Raw genomic sequence first — 22,185 nt, 5'->3', positions numbered from 1 at the left:
TTTGAGAACGAGACATTCTCTGTTTGCAAACAGCGGCGAATAGGAACGTCGTCCCTCTTTGCAGATAGAGAAGGGTAGGTAATGCAGACTTTTGTCCCCGTTGTAATCCGTCATGCCTACTTTTCTCCCCACTGGATTGTTTGAAATCGATTAATAATCGATTGTTGCTCTTTGAGATCTTCCCTGTCTACAAACTGAGACGAGTAGAAATATTCTGTCTTCCTTTCTGGATAGCGAAGGGCAGGTAATGCAGACGTTTGTCCCCGTTGTAATCCGTCATGCCTGTTTTTCTCCCCACTGATTGGTTGGTTGCCTGGACATTGTTGTTCCAGGAATTGTTTCGTTTGAGGTATTTTCTGCCTGCAAACAACGTGGAGTAGAAATATTCTATCTAGTCTTTGCAAGTAGTAAAGGGTAGGTTATGCCCCTTTGTGAATTCGTCAGTCCTACCCACTCCCCACTGTTTGGTTATTTGGGGGGTAGCTCGCATGGTCCGCCCAGGAGACTACCCTTATGGAGGACATATGCTCCCCGCTCATGGGCCATTTAGTGGAAGTAGACCATCTGGTCCGTCCAGGAGGCTACCCTAGTAAGTGGAAGTACATCGCTCGGTCTGTCCAGGATGATACCCTAATGAAGGAATATATGTCACCCTTTTTGATCGATAATCTCGTTCCACCCCGGACCATTTATTGGAGGGAACTCGTCTGGTCCGTCCAGAAGTACCCCCTAGTGAAAAGGACACATAAAAATATGAAGTGATCACCGTTCCCTACTAACAGAAAAACTTTAGCTCGGAACACGCTAAGGAAGAGAAAGAAAAATAAAAAGAAATCAGGCTAAGTCAGTAACCCCCTGATGAGCTTTTGACTTCACTAAAAATAAGAAACATTAGAAATAGTTCGTAATAAGAAATATAAAATGGCGAAAAGTTTGGCAGCAAAGATAGCCACGAGGTAGCTAGGCTCTACTGTCTATTCCTGCTCCCAACATGTCTGCCTCATTGCCCGCCACGCCCAAATAACGGTCACATGAAATAGAAACAACTCAATAGGTACCTACCCCCATTCCGGAAGCTCCCGAAGTGCAACAGGTCCGCGGTTACGCCCATCCGGAAGGCGAGGCCTCGAGGCACGAGGGGCTCGCCTGGCCGCGGTCAGTAGGAGATGATGTTGGGCAGGCGGTCCAGAGAATGGCAAGGACCTCTCCATCTCTTCTCTTCTGCCGCCCTGCAGGCCGCGGGGAGAGAGGGGGCTGTCTTGCCTCGGCCACCTCCCACCCCTCTCTCTCACCCGATCCGGCTTTCGTTGATGGGCGAAGCCAAGGCAAGGATGGCGGCATTTCTTTGTGCTATAATGGCCGCAACTACACCCAACGCCTGACAGTTGCAGGTAGTCCCGCCACATGCCATCGACTGCATAGTTACAGGTAGTCCCGCCACATGTCGACGCCTGGACGATTGTAGGTAGTCCCGCCACATGTCAGGAGAAAAGGGGGGGGGGGCTGTCTTGCCTCAGCCGCCGACCACCCCCCCCCCCCCCATCTTCAATAGCCAGCACGGCCAATGTCGAAGCGACGGAGCCGAGGAACGGCGCGGGGTCGCTGGAAGGGGGAGGCGGCGCGAACGAGACTCCCCCACCTCCCTCCAGGTGGAGGCTTCCAGCGACACCCCAATGCTCTTACTTAAAGAGGGTCAACATCAAAAAGCGGTCTTCTGCCCAGGACGGGCACACGCCCCATGCCTTCTCTCCTCAACCTTGAAGATTCTATAAGAGCCGGGGGGGCACCCCGATCCCTCCGCATGGGCGCCCCCGCCCCCTTCACTGGGAACCACGACATCGGTGCAACTCCTGCCGGCGCCAGCCTCGGATTGGAAATGGCTAAAATGCAGCCACGGCATAGACTTGTTCAGTTCCGGTGGAACACCAGAATGACCCGGTAGGAAAATTGTTGCCGCCCTCCCCACTCTTTGACTAATGGTCCATATTGTTAGAACTGTTAACCACATGATTCAAAACTTTTTGAACTTCCAACGGAAGGCTCCGGTCCAACCACGAGTCATTGGAGACATTCTGACTGTGCTGGAACTCGCCTGACCCCACCCAAAATGGCGCCGACACAAAATGAGACGTTTCGAATAAACTTTGTTGCACCCTGATTGCGCAGCTTTTTGTCCCGAGATATATATGCAGTTTTTGGATAATGAAAGTAGATATGAAGGATGTTGAGTATGTGCTTGGACAATGAACTGACTTAGGGTGGGTACTGATTATGATTTGGAAAATGAATTGGTGTAATTTAGGTAATGAATGAACATTGGATAATGAATTTATGAATTTATTAAAGATGAATTACTGACATGCATCATGCTTGCTCTGTAGGGAAGTTTAATACGATTTTATTGCACTGCTGCACTTTATGCAATGAACTGCCACCAGCTTCGTTCTTCTTATGTACAGTTTCAATCTGCTTCGTAGCCGGCCCACTGAGTTGTAGGCCTGTATTTGTACCTCAACACTTTTTATTAAAGGTATTTTTAAAAAGAAAGCATGGTTGTAGCGGCTGCATTAATGAGTTTTGGATGTTTTTCTACTATGAGCGAAGAATAAGTATGATGAAAACTGAAGGTTAAAAGGATCAGATATTTAGCGGCTACATTATGTGTCACGGGCAGCCGGAAAAGTGTTTTAGACGCCCTTAAGACGACACCACAGAAATGCCACCTGACCGTCACCCTTGCACCCAACAAAGAGGGTTGCGACCAAGTAACTCATGTAGATACGCAGATCGTTGATGATTATCTATCTGACCACTGGTCCCTCTGGGCTTAAACGCCGAGATGGTAACGAAATGCAGTACGTGGAGATAGGTCGAGTAAGTGGTAGGTAAAAACGTTTTCGGACTACTGCATGCTGATGTGTTTTGAATGCTGCCCCCCCACCCCTTCTTTCTCCTCCCTTCTGCAGGTCACGCCAGAACGTCGACTGAAGTATGGGAGAGCGATGGTTGAACCACCGACGAAACGGGAAGGAGGGAATATGTGCATAGTCCTCATAACGATAAGTTTTTTAAAGACGTAGACTTAAATATGACTGTTCCTCCTTAGAACATAGCGACTGGGAGGATGGACTGACATAGAAACTGGACAGGTACTGAATGACGAAAAATTGACTAGAAAGGACGCGTTAAATAATGTAACTGGACGTTTGACTAGGTAGGGAAAGAAAAATATACGGGTAAGGGTTGCCACGGCACCACCCGTCTGGGAAGTTAGAAATGTTGCTGATGTTCAAAATGCACTGCCCCCCTTTCTCACACTCTTATAGATATAGCCAAGCTGCCCGACTGTTCTCCCGATCAATACTTGCCGTTGCCTCAGCCTGGAGAACTTCCCACCAAAGGAAGGAACTGAAAATGGTTTAAGATCCAACCATGGGTAACTAGCACGACCAGGTTAATTTCTGATCGACCAACCGAGGTGTGAGTATTGGCAATTGGGAACGCTCGCAGACGTGACAAGCGAGAAGAAAAAGGAGGGAAGGGTAGAAAGAGCTAAGCACGTAGATAAATAGGATAGTAAAGATACGTAGGATATATAAAACAGATCTTGTTGGCTAACAATTGTTTCCTGTCTTGTCGTGAATGTCTTATATATGTGTAATACATGTGCCGTCTTCCCTGTCTGAGTTTGTGTGTGTGTAATGTACGGATTTATGTCTTCCCTCTGTCTGTATCTGCGTGTTACCTGACCTTTGCTGTTCTGTGTTGTGAGCGCACTAAATGACCTATTTTCGTACACGTCTCTCTCTCTCTCTCTCTCTCTCACCACCCCCTTATCTCTCTCTCTCTCTCTCTCTCTCTCTCTCTCTCTCTCTCTCTCTACATGTCATACGTGTACCGAATGGCTCGTTTAGATTGCGGACGACTCTCACTCTCTATGAGAGTCTCCCTATTTTCTCTCCCTCTTTTTGGTAAAATTGTGCCCCACCGGCACCAGTCTGATTTGATACATATTGAACGCGAAGGTGTTCAGCGAAATTGACCGAAACTAAAATGATTGTATCTCGCCATATTACTGCCTCTCCTTTCTGCAAAATGAATGAACATGAATTGGCTGAGAAGGAAAGGACAGGTAAGACGACTAAAGTCCCCCAAATCTGGCCATTTATAGGGGAACTGTATGTCCATGGCACCTTATGTCTGTTCTTCAGAGACGAACGCCAACGTCTAGATTGACCCCCAATGCCCAGATTGCCCCACCCCCTTTTGCACCCAAGCGCGAGCGCCCGAAGCATCCCCGCCCCATTTTTGATAGACCCCAGTCGCTGTCCTGGATATAAACATGATGACCATGAGTAACTGTTGACCATCGAGAAAATATTGTTCTGCCTGACTCTCGATGATGGCACCCCCGCCCTGTTTGAAAAGATTAGCCAGTCCTGAAGTGAAATGCTCCGTAATGTTGAATATGATGAAATGCACAGTTGATGGGAATATCATTTACCCTCACTTGAGTTATAAATAGGACGATGAATAAACCTGCCATGAACTCAGTAGGAATGCTGACACATGCACTGCTTGGTAATGGACCTCTGACTGTGACCAATGAGCGTATCTCCCAAATGCGTAGAATTGAGGGAGGAATTCACATGCATAGATATCTTCTTCTGCCATTTCTCTAAAACCTTGTCTTGTACCTATTCAAAGATTCACGATCACCGAAGGAGATGGGTCAGATGTGATGTACAGCCCGACTGCGGATCTTGGGACACGTGTGACCTCGACCAAAGGTGGAGCCGCAGAGCAACAGGATACGGGACGAGACCGCAATTTCAACGTGGAAAATGAAAAATGATGGGCCGCCTTGAAGCCCTCCGTCTGCTAACCCACGTGTGCCTGGAGTCTCCGTCCCCCTTCTTTGGGCTCGATTGATGGGCCTGCCTGCTTGTTATCTTTTGCTCCCTTGGTCCCTTTTGTGTGTCCCAGGAACTCTGACCCAACTCCGCTCGCTCTCTCTCCTATCGACTATTTGAACCATGCTCACCCTCTTTTCCACGTGACTTTTTGCCAAAAGGAAGAACTGCCTTCATATGGGAATAGGGTGTTGCCACAGAAATATAGGTGCCGAGCATAAGGCGCCGCCAAACGGATTGTTTAGGGAACAGGACTGTGGTCTAACAGCAGAGGACTGACCGCACCCTGCAACGCGAAAGGATAGAACTGAGCTGGACCTATAGCTCCACCGCCGGTGCTCAACAGCGCCAACGAAAGTACTCGGACTAGAGCCTACCAGTGATGGCTCAATGATAAAAAGACACTGTGACGAAGAAATCTTGTGTATTGAACTGAATTCCGCTCTCAACTACCTGGTCAAAACTGTTCATTGGTCACATTTTTAAGTTAGAAAGATTTATGCTATGTAGTGCGTTTAATTGTCAGGAACACAACGAAAATGCAATTTCCTATGTGCTGCATTCTGCCCATTACCTCGACTGTCTATGATTATACGCCAAATGTTAGTATCGACAAAATGCTAATTCATCAACGATGCCTGACTACCTGTAAACCCATCAATTACAAAAATGACTGCTGTAATGTAAAAAGGGGCGACTGTGGAAGTTGAAGAAATTGATGTACATAAACAGCATTCATTTCCCTTCTTCTCCCACTCCTCTCCCTGTGAGCACCATGAATACCGTAAACTATTGACCGTATCACTCTGCCAGTGAGAGCCCATACCCCTATGCATATGTACCGCCATTCTAGGCACCATGGCCCTTTACCCATTGGAATCCCCGGCTTCCCTCCTGCGCGTATCCTAAACCCCCTCTCTCATGCATAGGCCATGAAACCCTCTCCCCCTGTGCGACCCTGCTGCGAAGGGCAACTCTCCTGCTTGACCCGCACAAAACCCCCCATTCCCTCTTGAAGAGGCATCCTTCGCCTTAGCTGACGTAGCCCTCCCCAGCTGCACCTGACTGCCCCCGCTCTCTCTTGTACTGGTCGTAAGATCTCTCTCTCTCTCTCTCTATGTGACTCTGTCCCCGTGTCCACCCTGGCTCTCCCTCCCTTCTCCTCACATGGGCAAGCCGTAAAACTTCTTCTACAAGATCCCGTCCTTGAGAGTCATGGCCGCGCCTGACCAACACCTCCTTTCTTTCCATGAATGCCCCTCTGTTGACAAGCCTTCCCTCCGTGCCCGATTGTCCACGCGGCATGACTACCACTCCTTTGATGACCCCTTCCCCCGAGTCCGGCTGACCACACGTGTCCGAGGCCATCGCCTAAGCCAGGAGATACCATTTACTGCCCTTATTGTATGAAGTCACTCCTCTTCAAAGGACCCACTATTGATCCTAGCCACCCCACCCCCTGGGCTATGATCAGGCGCACACATCCTAAACAGTTGACGGAACACTCAGCTGCGTGATTGCCCTCCCCTCTTATCAGCAGGTCAAGGGTTCCTATTGTGAACATATGTGGGGTAGGATTGACACGAGGATTACAGGGATGTCTTTCTTTTGCGTCACACTGTCCTGATTGTACTATCAAGTGTTTTGTAAGGTATAAAAGAAAGAGTCTCAGCTCACTTGTTAGAGCACCTCCCGAAAGACACTGTGTTTCGTGTCCGAAATGACTGGCTCTCCTCATGAGAATTAAACTCTGTTCTTGATTCCTGCTTCCAGCGCCCGTCTCTTTATTTGGTAATTATTCAACATGGGAACTAAGAGGCGGTTTGCGCCAGCGGCCTGGGCATCGATAGAATTATGGGCTCATGTTCCACACACCCTCCTCAAGTAACTCCAAGGAGTAGTATTGCATCCATCCGCCCCACACTTTACGACCCCCGCTAGGGTATGGGACTATTTCTGCCACCATATACATGTTCATGCTCCCTTTCTACTCCTGAAGCGAAAGGCTCTCACTCACCGCAGTACCGGGCTATATCCCTCTTGACCACTACTAGCCATACGCCTCAGAGCAGTAGCTTAGCCCTTCGCAAGTCAACATCGTTAGAGATCCCCAGGATGCTAAATTTGGGATTTAGTGGGATTGTTTCTTTGAGAACTTTACAGAGTTCTGCGATAACCGCCACCCAATAGACCTAAATCAATGGGCAACACCAAATAGTGTGAAAAAAGGAACCCTTTCTTCCGTGACTCCTCAAACAGGAGGGGTCTTGTGCCTTCTCCGTTGCATGAAGTTTCCGCCTATCGTAGTACAGCCTATGAAGGACTTTAAATTGTATTTAGCGTAGTCTTGTTACTGCTACCTCCCTTGAGTGCATCAGGGCTGCCTCTCAGTCTACATCTTCCAGGTCTCCTACGTCTTCCACCCATTTTGCTAGCAGTTTATGTAGAGTGTTTGGCATATTGTTATTCAGGGGTTTATTTATAAATTGGGTAGACCGCACCCTTCTCCAGCGGCCTCTGTTAGCAGCCGCCCTTCCAGCAGGGCAAATTCTGGCATGCCCTCCCTAGGGAGCACCTAGGCCTGCTAGGCATGCCGTACCTGTGCTTATTTCAAAAATGTATTTGATTTTATCACATACTTGTGCTGCAATGAGGAGAATGGCAATAAGGTCCATCCCCCTAGCAGATTGCCTTCCTTGGAGATCCCCAAAAGATCCCAGGCCCCAAAACCCTGTAATTTCCATATCTCAGGAAGCCAAGTCACCTCCCATAAGGGTCTTCCCCTTGAGGGTCTGCGGTGCCAGCCCAAGTGTTTCACTGCTCCTGCCCCCCCCAAGCAGCCACGGCCATTTGGGTGGGCGAAAAAAGATGCTGCGTCCTCTTCCCCCCCGGGCAATTAGTGTAGACAGGACTTTTTCTCCCACTGCGATCTCTTAAGCCTAAAGGTTGAATGATTCCATGGGGCAAACAATTAATTATTGACATTAACCAAATGGGCTGCCCAATCACAGCCTCCAGGTCTGGGAGAGCCAACCTCCTTGTTATAGGGATTACGCTCTAGCATTCTCATGGCCAATCTGGGATGTTTCCCATCAGCCAGGACGGTTCGCATGTCACTCACCAGTCTAGTAAAGACCTCAGTGGGATCCAATAGAATGTGTTCAGCAGAACAAACAGCAATTTTGGAAGTAAGTCATCCTGAACTTTGCTGCGCCCCCATGAGTGTGAGCGTCAGCCCTCTCACCCTCTCAATCTCTTCCCGGCATGCTCTCGTCCCCAAGTTGAGCACAAAATAGAGATCTCTCAATAGCATAAAAAAAACAAGTTATGTAACGTCTTCTGCTTGGGTCTAGGGACGGAGGAGCAATTATGTGTCAGTTTATGATACTCTGCCCTCAAAAGCTCCAACTGCATACACCTTGGGGATTCTGTCTCCAGACCCGGGTCCCCTTCCAGTTCGAAAAGTTTTGTGTCAAGCTGCTCCAAGGTTCCCACCGCCCTCCTCCTCTTTTTTGCAATCAGAATCTGGATACTGTCCCAGAGGACTGTTTTATAAGCTTCCCAGAGTACCGCTGTGTACGTAGCTGAGCCTTCATTCTCTTTAAAGTAGAGCTCAAATTCCCCCCGTAGCCTTGTGCCACCTCTCGGTCCCGCAAATCCCACTCATTGATCCTCCAGCCTTTGCCTCCTCCAGGACCCCTTCTTCCCAGTTTCACCAGTACGGGAGAGTGGTCAGAGGGTCCCTGGTCCAAGTATTCTGCCTGATGTTTGGCCCCCACCTACCCAGCGGGAGCAAAAATGTAGGCTAACCACTAAAACACCAGAGGGCTCTGGAAAAGTACTAGTATTGCCTCTCTGTGGGGTGCTGTTAGACGGACCGGGAGGGTCGGCCGAGATTACGGGGAGAGGTCTCCAGGGAGAGCCGTCTCCAACGACTGTACAGGTAAGTAACTTCCCCCCCACAGACGGACACCACACAAGATTGAAGGTTAACGAGACTTTTATATGCAATTCTTAGGTTACGTCGTTATGATACAAGGAGGTCTGGACTCAGGGGTCCCCTCGGTTCTGATCTCTGGTTGAGGAGAAAGGGTAGCGGGACAGTCTTAGTTACCAATGAGTTAAATAGCTCTCAATCCTCGAGCTCGGCGTGGTTGCTGATCGGGCCGTGGAGGAGCCAAGCAGGTCCCGAGATGGATGAAGGATGGTCGACGGGCCGTGGAGAAGCCAAGCAGGTCCCGATGAAGATGATGGTTACAACGGTCCGCGGCCTCGCCAGCAGATCCGGACGACGGTGAAGAATGAAGGTTACGACGGCTGTGGCAGCGCCAACAGGCAGGACGATGGTGCACAGGACAGAGCTACGGCAGCGCCAGTAGTCCGTCCAGGATGAGTTCCTCTTACGTCTCTCGACTCCAAGATACAACTGCCTTCCTGCTCTGGAGCTGCCCCAGTTATAGGGCTGGCGTGCTTTGATGTCCGGACCCTCGCACTTGGAGGTCGGGAGGTCCGGGATGAGGGAGTCCAGACACCCAGCAGGGGGGTGGAGCCAGCGCCCGGGGAGGCGATGGGCGAGCGGCACTGGGCGGGGGGAGAGCCATCGGCACCTCTTTCTCCCATTGACTTGCCAAGTAGCCCGCTCACCTCCTGGGTGGAGGGTGGTGCCGGATTGTCTGAGGCTGGGCTAGGCCCAGGGTTGAGGTCGATCGGGGGCCAGGCGGCCTCGTGGCGAGGTGTCCAAGATGGCGGCCCGGGCTGGGTGCATGGGCCGGCAGTGGATCGGACCCACGAGGTTATCATGTTCGAGGGCAGGGGTCCCTGAGGGGACGCAGGGCGTGCAATGGTGGTGTGTGGTGCTTGCGTGACTGGGCTCGGGCCTGGTCGAGCCGGGGGAGAGCGGCCCGTCATGTGGCCTGTCCAACATGCGTCCCCCCCAGCTGAAGGCGGGGAGAGTTACCCATCCTCTTGGGGACTCTCTTCGTCGAGGCGGAAAAACCGGGACAGGCCATCGGCGTTGGCGTGGTCGGACCCAGGCCGGTGTTCGACTGTGAAGTCCATACCTTGTAAGGAGATGGACCAGCGTAGCAATTTTGGGTTTTCCCCCCGCATATGCATCAACCACTGCAGGGGTCGGTGGTCAGTCTGCACCCGAAAGTGGGTGCCAAAAAGGTAGGGCCGGAGCTTCTTGAGGGCCCATACCACAGCGAAGGCTTCCCTCTCTATGGTGCTCCAGCGTTGTTCCCGGGGTAGGAGTCTCCGGCTGATGAAGGCCACCGGTTGATCGAGGCCTTCGGTGTTCACTTGGGACAGGACCGCCCCAATGCCCTGGTCGGAGGCGTCCGTCTGGACGACGAACTCCCGGCTGTAGTCTGGGGCCTGGAGCACAGGAGCGGAACACATGGCGGCCTTTAACTGTTCGAACGCCGCTTGACACTCTGGGGTCCAGTTCACCTTCTTGGGCTGATTTTTTGACGTGAGTTCGGTGAGAGGCCCCACGATGGTACCATAGTCTTTCACGAACCTTCGGTAGTAGCCCGTGAGGCCCAGGAAGGCTCGCACCTCAGTTTGAGTGATAGGGGGTTGCCAGTTCTGGATGGCGGCAATTTTCAGCTGTAGGGGGGCCACTAGGCCGCTTCCCACCTGGTGTCCGAGGTAGGTCACCGACCCTTGTCCAATTTGGCATTTGCTGGCCTTGATCGTGAGGCCAGCTCGCTGAAGGGCTTGCAGCACTGCTTGGAGGTGGTGGAGGTGCTCGGTCCAATGGTGGCTGTACACAGCGATGTCGTCCAGGTAGGCGGCGCTGAACTCTTCGAGCCCCGCCAGGACCTGATTGACGAGCCGTTGGAACGTCGCTGGGGCATTCTTCATGCCGAAGGGCATGACCGTAAAGCGATAGTGGCCATCGGGGGTGGAGAAGGCAGAGCGTTCTTGTGCTCGGGGTGTGAGGCCGATCTGCCAATAACCTGCCGTCAGGTCGAAGATGCTGAGGTAGCGGGCAGCGCCCATTCGGTCGACCAGTTCATCTGCCCGGGGGATGGGGTGTGCGTCCGTTCTGGTGACTTCATTCAGGCCCCGGTAGTCGACACAGAACCGGAGTTCTGGTGTGGTCCCGGGGGCGGCTGCTTTGGGGACCAGTACGACCGGGCTGGCCCATGGACTGTCTGAGGGCTCGATGACCCCGAGCGTGAGCATCTTAGCTACTTCCGCCTGGATGCAGGCCCGTACCCGATCAGGTACGCGGTAGGCCCGGTGGCGGATAGGAGGGCTGTCTCCGGTGTCCACATCGTGCACACACCAGGAAGTGACACCCGGGGTGAGGGAGAACAGACTGGCGAACCGTGATAGGAGGGCTTGGCACTCTTGCCGTTGTTCTCTGGTGAGGGTCTCCGAGAGTCGGACCCCATCCACGGAGCCGTCTTGCTCCTGGGTCCGCAAGAGGTCAGGGAGAGGCTCTGAGTCGTCTTCAACCCCATTGTCTGTGGCCATCAAGAGGCTGAGTTCTGTTCGTGCAAAGTGGGGTTTCAGTCTGTTGGTGTGGAGGACTCGGAGCGGATTCCGGGCGGACTCCATATCGATCAGATAGGTGGCAGGACCCTTGCGCTCGATTACCTTGAAGGGTCCCGTCCATTTGTCTTGGAGAGCGCACGGTTCTGTGGGGGACATTACCCAGACCTGTTGCCCCGGCTCGAATTCAATGGATGAGGCGTTCTGGTCATACCATTTCTTCATGTCCTCTTGACTGGCCTCTAGGTTGGCTTTTGCTAGGTCTCTGAACCGCCGGGACTGGTTGCGGAGGGTGAGGAGGTACCGGAAGACATCTGGAGGACTCTTGGCCGGAGGCATCTCCCAGCCTTCTTTGATCAGGCTGAGTGGCCCCCGTACTGGGTGCCCATAGAGCAGCTCGAAGGGGCTGAAGCCTAGGGACTTCTGTGGGACCTCCCGGTAGGCGAAGAGGAGGCACGGCAGCAGCACGTCCCACTGGCGACGGAGGGGCTCTTCCAATCCCCCGATCATCCCTTTTAGCGTGCGATTGAACCGCTCAACAAGTCCGTTTCCTTGGGGGTGATAGGGGGTCGTGAAGCGGTAGGTGACCCCACACTGTTGCCAGAGGGACTTCATATATTTAGAAATAAAGTTCGTGCCTCTGTCACTGACGACTTCCCGGGGGAACCCCACACGGGAGAAGATCCCCATCAGGGCCCGGCCGACCACTGGGGCTGTCACGGTCCGGAGAGGAATAGCCTCAGGGTAGCGGGTGGCGTGGTCCACTAGTACCAGGATGAAGCGATGGCCTTGTCTTGTACGCGGGTCCAGGGGTCCCACAATGTCTATCCCGACCCTCTCAAATGGGGTTGTGACTACTGGAAAGGGTTGCAGGGGAGCCTTTAATTTGCGGCCGCTCTTCCCACTGGCTTGGCACGTGGGGCAAGATCGGCAATGCTGGTGCACATCGTTTCTCATTTTGGGCCAGAAGAAGTGGGTCACTAGGCGGCTGTAGGTTTTATCCTGTCCCAGGTGCCCTGCCAGGGGGGCATCGTGGGCCAGGTTTAGCAGGAAGTCTCTAAAGCGGAGGGGCACCACTAGTACTCGGTTGGCCCCCAGCTCGGCGATTCGTTGCTCGCTGTACAATAGATCATTGTCCCAGTAGACCCAATGAGTTCCGGAGGTATCCCCGGCGCTTTGGGCGAGCGCTTGTTGTCGGAGTCCCTCAAGGGAGGGACAGGTCTTCTGTTCCTGACGAAATTGTTCTTGTGTGGGTCCCCCTTCTTGAGCCCACTGATCAAGATTAGCGAGGTCGGAAGGTTGAGCAAGTTCGAGGGGGATGCCATGGTCGGGGGTCTCGGCGGGGGCGACCGGAGGCGGTGGCGCCGGCCATTCGGGTTCTTCCGGGTGATGGTTGGCACGGGCGGCCATGGACCGGGTGGTGACGCACGCCCAGTCTGGGACGCCCAACATCCCCAAGTGTTCTTTTCGCTCCACGGCTGCCCACGGGGAGCTTTCCAGGTCATTTCCGAGGAGGCATTCCACGGGGGCGTCGTCTCGGACCGTTACCTTCAACATGCCGGAGACCCCTCCCCACTCAAAGGGGACGCAGGCCATCCGACACAGACTTTCCGAGTTGTCGGCTGATCGCACAGGGCAGAGAACGTTCGGTAGATATTGTTCTGGGGTCACCAGATGACAGCGGACGGCTGTCACACTGGCCCCGGTGTCTCGAAGGGCTTCGGCCCGTTGTCCATTGATGCTCACCCATTGGCTGTACTTCTGGGTGTTAGCGGGTAGGGGGATCCGCGGGACCATGTCTCTTCCCCCTAAGCACGCGAGAGTCATGGCGGCTGGCTCCCACTCTTGATACTCTTGCTCGCCTGTTTCTTGTTCCTCGGAGATCTGTTCTTCCCCTAGTGCCGCGGCGGCCACCTGGCGGGGTCTTGGACTCTGATACTGCGGGCAGCTTGGGTCGTTTGCATAGTGGCCGACTCGTTGGCATCGGTGACATGTAACATTGGCTCTGTATCCCGGTCGCGCCGGGGTGCTGCCCCGGTTGGCCGGGGGGGTGGTGCTGGTAGCGGGGGCGGCCGGAGTATTGTCTCTTCCTCGTCCTTGGCCCCCTCCTCCTCCTCTGGGTCGGTAGTGACCATTGTTGTTCCTGTTCTGCTCGTAGGACCCATTCCGGCCCACTCTGGTGATCTCCCACCGGTCAGCTTCGGCTGCGAGCTGCCGGGGATCGGTTAACTTGCTGTCGAGGAGGTGTTGGCGTAGTTCAATGAAGCAATTGTTGGACAGATGCTCCCATACCATCAGATTGAACAGCTGCTCGTAGGTCGTGACGTTGTTCCCTCTGATCCAGCCTTCGAAGGCTCGGCTAAAGTACGTTACATAGTCCACCCAAGTTGTACCTGGAATGCGTGTGCAGTCTCGGAACCTCTGACGGTACATCTCGGGCGTGAGGCCATAGCGGGTGAGGAGGGCCGCTTTCATATGGTCGTAGGAGGTCATCTGGTGGTCTGGGAGCTGTAACAGAGTATCGCGGCCCTCATTGAGGAATTTGCCCCATAGGCCGGCTCCCCAGTCGGCTCTATCGATCCGGTGCGCAGTCATCGCGATTTCATAGGCCTTAAACCATTGCTGGATGTCGTCTTCTCGAAAATATTCTCGGACCACATCCTTGGGGATGTGCACTTTTTTCTCCGCGGTCCCTGGGGTGGACGGTCTGTCGGGCACCCCTAACTCTTTATTTTGTTTGCGCAGGTTGATCTCGGCTAGGTTCCGTTCGTGCTCGTACGTTAGTCTTTTTTCCTCGAGCTCCCTTTGCCTCTGTTTCTCCTCTCTTTCTTCTCGGAGGCGAAGGTGCTCTAAGTTTATTTTTTGCTCGGCCAATTTGAGTTCTATGTCCATCTTGAGTCGGGCCATTTCGAGTTCGTGTAGTCGGGCTTTTTCTCTTTCTTGGATCTCGTCTTGCGAGAGACTGGTTCTTTGCCCCTCAGGGGCCGTGTTGGTATTTTTCGCGGTGCTTTGCTCAGGGGCTTCGACATCCCCGGTCTCTGCCCAAGATTCTAGGGCATGCTTAAAATCGTCCTTGGTACTTAGTCCGGTGGTAGCGATACCTAGTTCGATGCAGAACTGCTTTAGTTCACGATGGCTGTATTCCTCTAGTTTTTCCATTTGGAACTTCTCAGTTGATCCGCTCTCTTTAGTCGACATTTGTTGTTCGTTGTGGGGTGAGCTACTCTCTGTACGTTATGCGGTGATTCGGATCGCGCCGCTGGCCACCAATGTTAGACGGACCGGGAGGGTCGGCCGAGATTACGGGGAGAGGTCTCCAGGGAGAGCCGTCTCCAACGACTGTACAGGTAAGTAACTTCCCCCCCACAGACGGACACCACACAAGATTGAAGGTTAACGAGACTTTTATATGCAATTCTTAGGTTACGTCGTTATGATACAAGGAGGTCTGGACTCAGGGGTCCCCTCGGTTCTGATCTCTGGTTGAGGAGAAAGGGTAGCGGGACAGTCTTAGTTACCAATGAGTTAAATAGCTCTCAATCCTCGAGCTCGGCGTGGTTGCTGATCGGGCCGTGGAGGAGCCAAGCAGGTCCCGAGATGGATGAAGGATGGTCGACGGGCCGTGGAGAAGCCAAGCAGGTCCCGATGAAGATGATGGTTACAACGGTCCGCGGCCTCGCCAGCAGATCCGGACGACGGTGAAGAATGAAGGTTACGACGGCTGTGGCAGCGCCAACAGGCAGGACGATGGTGCACAGGACAGAGCTACGGCAGCGCCAGTAGTCCGTCCAGGATGAGTTCCTCTTACGTCTCTCGACTCCAAGATACAACTGCCTTCCTGCTCTGGAGCTGCCCCAGTTATAGGGCTGGCGTGCTTTGATGTCCGGACCCTCGCACTTGGAGGTCGGGAGGTCCGGGATGAGGGAGTCCAGACACCCAGCAGGGGGGTGGAGCCAGCGCCCGGGGAGGCGATGGGCGAGCGGCACTGGGCGGGGGGAGAGCCATCGGCACCTCTTTCTCCCATTGACTTGCCAAGTAGCCCGCTCACCTCCTGGGTGGAGGGTGGTGCCGGATTGTCTGAGGCTGGGCTAGGCCCAGGGTTGAGGTCGATCGGGGGCCAGGCGGCCTCGTGGCGAGGTGTCCAAGATGGCGGCCCGGGCTGGGTGCATGGGCCGGCAGTGGATCGGACCCACGAGGTTATCATGTTCGAGGGCAGGGGTCCCTGAGGGGACGCAGGGCGTGCAATGGTGGTGTGTGGTGCTTGCGTGACTGGGCTCGGGCCTGGTCGAGCCGGGGGAGAGCGGCCCGTCATGTGGCCTGTCCAACAGGTGCACTTGTCTCCACAGGTCCGAGAGGCCAAAGGTATTGACAAAGTGTGAAAGCGGGGTAGTTGGAATGGGCATCCCTGGTATTGCGGTCCGATTCAACTCTACTGCCATAACATCTTTAAAGTCCCCTCCCAGAATGTGTACTGAGGGGTTTGCCCCAACAGAATATCAGTGAGTTTTCTCATCGTGGGGGCCTGTAGCTGGGGAGGCAAGGAGAAGAGTAACATCCATCCGTCCCCAGAGCCCCTGCACCCCCTCATATCTGCCAAAAGGGTCTATTCACCTTTCAACCACCTGGAAGAGAGGGTTCTTCATAACCAGTATGGCCACCTCCCGGGACCCCAAGCTATAGCCTGTGTGGGCCAGAGTGGTGTACGCGCCCATTCCCAGTAATCTTCACTGGACCTCTTCAAGTGTGTGCCCCTGTACCTCAACTAGAACTACTCTACAGGGAAGACTGAGAGGTCTGTCGCCCACCACCTCCACCCACTAACTCAGTCCCACAAAGTCTGTAAACACCAACTGAGCCAGCCACCCCTGTACACAGTGGCTCTTAACGGGGAAATATAAAACATTTTGCTTGAACTCTTTAACCCGTCCATGTAGGGGCATGGAAATACTAATTCCACCACTTTGCCACCCCCAGATACCATTGTGACTCTATCTGTTATGTCGCCGCTGTTTGTCCTGAAGCTGGGTCATCTGATGAAGTGTCCACTGGTTCACATTCGAGACCATTGATGGCCACTGCCTGAAGGTGAGGGGTCTCCGACCCATTCTCTTGGTCATCTCCCGTATAGCAATGGCTTGATTCCCTTCCAGAGCATCTTTTCTCTGCATTTTAGTGTCCACTGTCCGGTCACCATCCGAATCTGAGAAATCCTCTGGTCACCCTTTGGGTCATGTCCCATGCCACAGTGTACTACTTCCCCTCCATGGCCGGCGCTGACCTCTCTGTCTGGGCCATCAACTGACCTTCGGCCAGGCGCCTTCCTCCATGTAGGGATGCGGGCCAGACACACGCGCTCCACATACCCTGATAGCCTGGGACGCTCTTCCAACCAAGTCCAAGCATCCTCCGATGACTGAAAGAAGAAGGACTTCTCCTGAAAAAAAGACCTTCAGTTTGGCCGGGAATAAATGCATATATTGCAGTTGGAGACAACTCAACCTGGTGGTCTCTGAATCAAAGGTGCACTGCTGCTTCTGGACCTCTTGAGAGTAGTCGGGAAAGATTAAAATTATTGAATTCTTGTGACGCACCTCCCAGGGTCTATGCATTTCACTAAGGATTATTTACTGATCCTGAAAATTCAGGAAACATGCTATCACAGTTCTCTGAGGGGGTGCCAGGCAGGAGCCTGCCCCAGCACACGGTTTGCCCTTTTTATAATAAAGCAGAAGTAGCACTTGCCCTGAGGAAGCATGCTCTGCAGCCACTTGTCCAAGAATTGTCCCAAGTCAGGAAACCCCACAAACCATAGGTTATTCTGCCGGCCACGGTTTTCAGCATTCTCCAGTCTCCACACCACATCCTTAGTAGTAGCCCAGGCCTCCGTCACCTTTTTGCAAAGGCCCTAGACCTTGTCTCCTAGTTTGGAGATCCTTGTTTCTGCTGAGAAGAACCTCTCTGTCTGGTTTCGGAGATCCTGGTGCAGAAGATAGACCTCCGAATATACCTCACCTACTCTTCCCTCCAGGGCCTCCTGGCAGCAATATTGGGCATAGGCTGCGGAGCGACCAACGACGGAGGCGTTACCACTTTTGTGTAATGGTCCATTCTTCCCTGACGAAAAGTCTTGGGTTCCTTGTCCTTGTCCTTGGCCATCACCACAGCAGCAGCACTCCACACAGTGTATCCCAGCACAGTAGGGCCTCCATGTTGTCGCGTAGGGGCTGAAGCAGTGACTCAGAATGTTAATTGGGACTGTTAATTGCGGCCCACGACCACCCGGGCGAGCAGGCCCACAAGGTCAGCAAGGGAAGGCCAAAGAGAAAGGCCCAGGCACTTGATTTGGCCAGATAAGGAGATGGTCCACAAAGACTTCCTCACTGTAAAAACAAGTGGGCCTGCAGCCCGGAAATCGAGGACCCACTCACAGTCCATAAGGGATGCGTGGTGCCTCCAGGGTAGGAGATAGTCAAGAGGGCCTGCATAGGGAAGATAGGTCAGGCACCACACCCTCCGCACCACTGTGCACTGCCAGTCAGAAGCTGGCCCGTCAGGAGTGGGCCCTGCACACGATGGATAGGTTCCTGACAGCAACACAGCAGTCTAACAGCCCTCCTGTTCCCCTGTAGGTAAAGCACTGGTCGCACACCTCCACGTTGCCCCTGGAGGAAATTGGCTATGTCTCCGCATCCAGGCATTGAAGGGGGCTCACACTCTGGTATTGGGCCAACAACCCCGGCGCAACCTCGCCGACAAACCCGACCACCCTTCCTCACTTAGGGCTCAGGCAGGCTCCAACAACCACTGACGACCAAGCCCTTTCAAATCGTGGCATCGTGAGTGAGGGAGGAAAATAAGGATGTGGTCCCACACCTTCGACGGCCACTCGGACCCAGGGGTCCGACTCCACAAGCCTTGTGAGCCCACTACGGCAGCCTCCCCTCCACCAACTGTCCATGTGGGCCAGTCCTCACCGCTCTTTCGTTCCTAGCGTCGGTCACCATAGCTCTGCAGCGCTGATCTCATCTCCAGCTCCCACTGTCCACACCTTGCCTCCAGCCCCTAGGGGCAACGGACAGACAGGCTCTATGTTGGTTCCCCTCAGCAGCAATCACACGCCTCTAACCTCTAGCGACCCAGGCAACGCAGATGGTTGCAGGCCCCCGCTGGCGTCACAGAAGCCGGGCGCCTGTCTCAGACTCACTCCACCCGTCACAAGGCCTCCATCGACCCCCACATCTCCCAGGGCTCTCTGCTGGTCCTGAATGCTTCCCCTAGGGGGGAATCGCCCAGGTGGCCACCGGCCAGCCTCAATCATCCCTGGGCGGCACTCTCGCTGTGATCATTGGCCAGGCGGCCTAGCACTGGCCCCGGGTCGCTGGAATCGCCACTGTGCCACAGCACAGAGATCTGGCACCCTGCAGCAGCTGTGTCTCCTGGTAACCCGGTAACAAGATTCAGCTCAGTGACACCAGCGGTGCCAAGGATTTAGCTGGAATCACAACGGTCCGGTGTGGAGCTCGCTCAAGGAGCATCTGACTCGGTCGCCATCTTGGCCACGCCCCCACATATTTCTATTCATAGTCAGAACACTGGTGTACATTTCAGAAAAAGTGAGTCCAGTGAGTTGGTTGTTTCTTTGTAAAAGGTTTATATGCTTTGTGTTGCTATTTAGTTTGAGTTTTGCTTTAAATTGACGCAATCTGTTTCAGGGATCTTTTGTTTCCTCTGCTTACCTGGTGCTTCTGCCACTCAATTCAAAGGAAAAGAATAAGTCTTGGGGTTACCAATTGGAAGACTTTCAGTTAAATTTGTCAAGAGGAGAAACCTTAAGGATCATGCTTAGGATTTTGTAAATATAGTTTCTTGGAGATTTAGGACGTTACATCAATGAAATTTTGTGATTGAATGAGCTTTCTGACAAGAAATGCAGGTCTTTAATTGGGTAACAAGTTGTGCATGAGCCGCATACTAATCTGGGGGAATGCAGAGAGTAACTCATATAGGGGCAGATAATAAAGAATTTGCTTGTCACTCTCTTAAGAATACTTGAGAGTAAACCGTCCACAGCTGGAAGACAACTTTTACCACAAACCGTCTTCATATTTTTTGTTTTGCTGGGTAATGTTTGAGCAGTTTTATCTAGTCTAGTCAGTTCACTTGAAGTAAACCATGTTAGCTTCAAGAATCTCTCAGTAGGCTGTTGCATGAGGTTGCAGGAGTACTGCAACTTGTCTTCAGCATGTGTTCCCCTCACAATCCTAGACCCCAGCAATCCCAAGAGGTAAACGTGTGTATACTTGTAAATGTGTGTATACTTGTAAAGCGCACTGCCGCCCCATCTCGGGGCATCCTGGCGCTGTATACCGCTGTAGAACCCTTCCTGGCTTTCCCTGTGAGATTCCCCCTCCTGGGCACCCCAAAGGTGAAGCCAGGCATACCAGCGCTGTTGGGGCTGTTGTGGAGATTAAGCAAGCTATTGCCCAGAGTTGCAGAGTGGGACCCATGATTAGAGTAGGCACTGAGGCGAGAATTATCGAGTCCGCGAACATTGAGCCCAAGACCCTGCCGCGTCGGGAATTGAACCCTGGTCCCGGGCCAGACCTCTGCTTCAGGGTCTGCCGCTTCTAACCAGTGAGCCACACTTCTCCACTTGAAATCTGTGATTGTTGTACCTAGTTTTCTGCAATGATGGGGTCTGGACTAATTTGTCTCTTTTTCTTTCTGCCACCATTGTAGGTCAGTAAAATGAAGCGTCATGTCCGTTCACATACCGGGGAGCGTCCGTTCCCGTGCTGTCTGTGCAGCTACGCCAGTAGAGACACATACAAGCTAAAAAGGCACATGAGAACTCATTCAGGTAACCGATGCAGTGATGAGTCTGACCCTGGGCTGGGGCTGTTTGTTGCTGATAAATGCAAGTGATTGTGCCCTATTTATATTACAATGCTGATAATGTTTCTCAGGTAGATGCTTGTTGGGGGGGGGGGGCGGAGCATCATTGGCCCCTCTCCATGTTGTGTAGCACATTGCAATGTGGTAATTGTAGCCCTGTCTGGGTTCCTACTCAGACATTTTAACAATACTGTTTTCTAAGTTCAGTTTTTTTTCAAGTGTCCCCTGAAACATTGTGCTCACAATATATATGAGGGCTGCCCAGCCTTTATCTGTGACCACACTCTGTATGCTATAATGAAACTGAATTGCGTTAGTGAAGTAAATCATAAAGAAAACAGAATAAATCCGTAATACTAAAGAATACGCTAGTCATTTAACAATGCTTCGCTCCTTTTACTGTAGCATATGCACGTTATGTTGCTACAAGATACATGTACCTTGTTTTGTATTAAATTGAATATACCTAATATAATGTGCCAGAAAGTATATAACCACCATTATCATTTTATGCATAATTGCCCCTGAAACTGTGCACTCTTGTATCTCTCTGTCTGTCTGTCTCCCTCTCTCTATCTAGCTATCTTTCTCCCTCTCTTTCTCTGTCTCCCTTTCTCCCTCTCTCTCTCTCTCTCTTTGTCACTATCACTTGTCTAACTGACTTTGCCTTTCCCTTCTATTGTATCTCTATCTGTCTCCCTCTTTTATCTCTCTCTCTATCTTCCATTGTGTCTGTAAGCCTCTCTTTCTTGTGATGTCTCTTTCCTGCTGTATGCTTTCCTCTACCCTGCCTTGTTTATCTTCTCTTCCATCTCTCTCCTCCTATATCCACGTCACTGCCTTTCCATCACCCCAGCTGTACCTCAAACCTTGATACTGCTCCCTCTCCTCACTTATCTCTCCTATTCCCTGCTGTGTCCCAGTCTCCTCTCTCCCCAGTCTCCTATTCTTCCTCTCTCGTGTCTGTTTTATCCTGCTCTGTCTCGCATCTACTGTTTTTCTCTTCCTGCCTGCCTAATGTGTCTCCTCACTCTTGTCTTTCCAAATTTGTGTCTCTCCATGCCACATTGCCACTCATATTCCATCTCATCTACCCCTCCTGTCTCTCTTCATTCATACTCTCTCCTCTCTCCCGAGTTTTTCTCATTTCTCTTGCCTTCTGGTCTCAAGTCTCCCTCCTCTGTTTTTCCCTTCCCTGAGCCCTCTCACCTCGCTTCCTTTCTCTCTCTTCCTTCTCTGATTCCATCTCTCCCCTATATCCCCACAAGCCCCAAGGCATCTTCTGCCTTTTTTTCTATCCTCTTCCCTGCTTTTCCTATGCCATTTGTTTCTCCCCTCCTGTCTGTTTCTTCTGAGGCATACCTCTGTGTGCAGCTATGCACTTTTTCAATACTCCGAGCTGACAGACCGGATCACGGCAAAGGTGCAATAGCTCCTGATGGAGCCCAAAAGGACTCTCCTCAATGGTTCAGACCTTTAAATACACCCCTTTACAAATAGCACCATGGAGATTCCTTCAGGCTCAATAGAGGTTGATGGACCTTTTCCACCGTGCGCAGAATTAGAGCCACCTATGTAATAAAGTCATCAAAACATCATGGACATTTATGATCATGATGAGTCAATGACGAGAGGTTAAGTTTCGTTTAAAGGCTTTATTTATCCATAGGTTAGAATCTCAGATATCTTTTTTCAGTTTAGTAATTTACAGAAATAATAAAAGAGATTAGAAATTAGCAATCAAGAGATGTGTTCCATAAAGAAACCCAATAAGCTACTAAAAGATCGGTACTAGATAGTAATTTAAAATTACTGACAAATCGGCGTTTTTTAAACTTTGCTGCAACACTACCCCATCAGCTTCATTCAAGAA

The 22,185-nt window shown here is 52.2% G+C and overlaps 1 protein-coding gene across 1 annotated transcript in view; it reads left to right on the top strand.

Moving 5' to 3' along the window:
- LOC147706051 (uncharacterized) overlaps positions 1–22,185 on the top strand; it is a 208,407-nt gene that overhangs the window by 94,508 nt on the left and 91,714 nt on the right. The window contains exon 6 of the mRNA XM_086929020.1: positions 20,157–20,277. Coding sequence (XP_086785146.1) covers positions 20,157–20,277 — 121 coding nt within the window. The remainder of the gene's footprint in view (positions 1–20,156; positions 20,278–22,185) is intronic.

This window comes from Lissotriton vulgaris, chromosome 7, assembly GCF_964263255.1.
Source record: "Lissotriton vulgaris chromosome 7, aLisVul1.2, whole genome shotgun sequence".
Taxonomy (NCBI): Eukaryota; Metazoa; Chordata; class Amphibia; order Caudata; family Salamandridae; genus Lissotriton; species Lissotriton vulgaris.
This window is presented reverse-complemented; position numbering and strand designations above follow the sequence as displayed.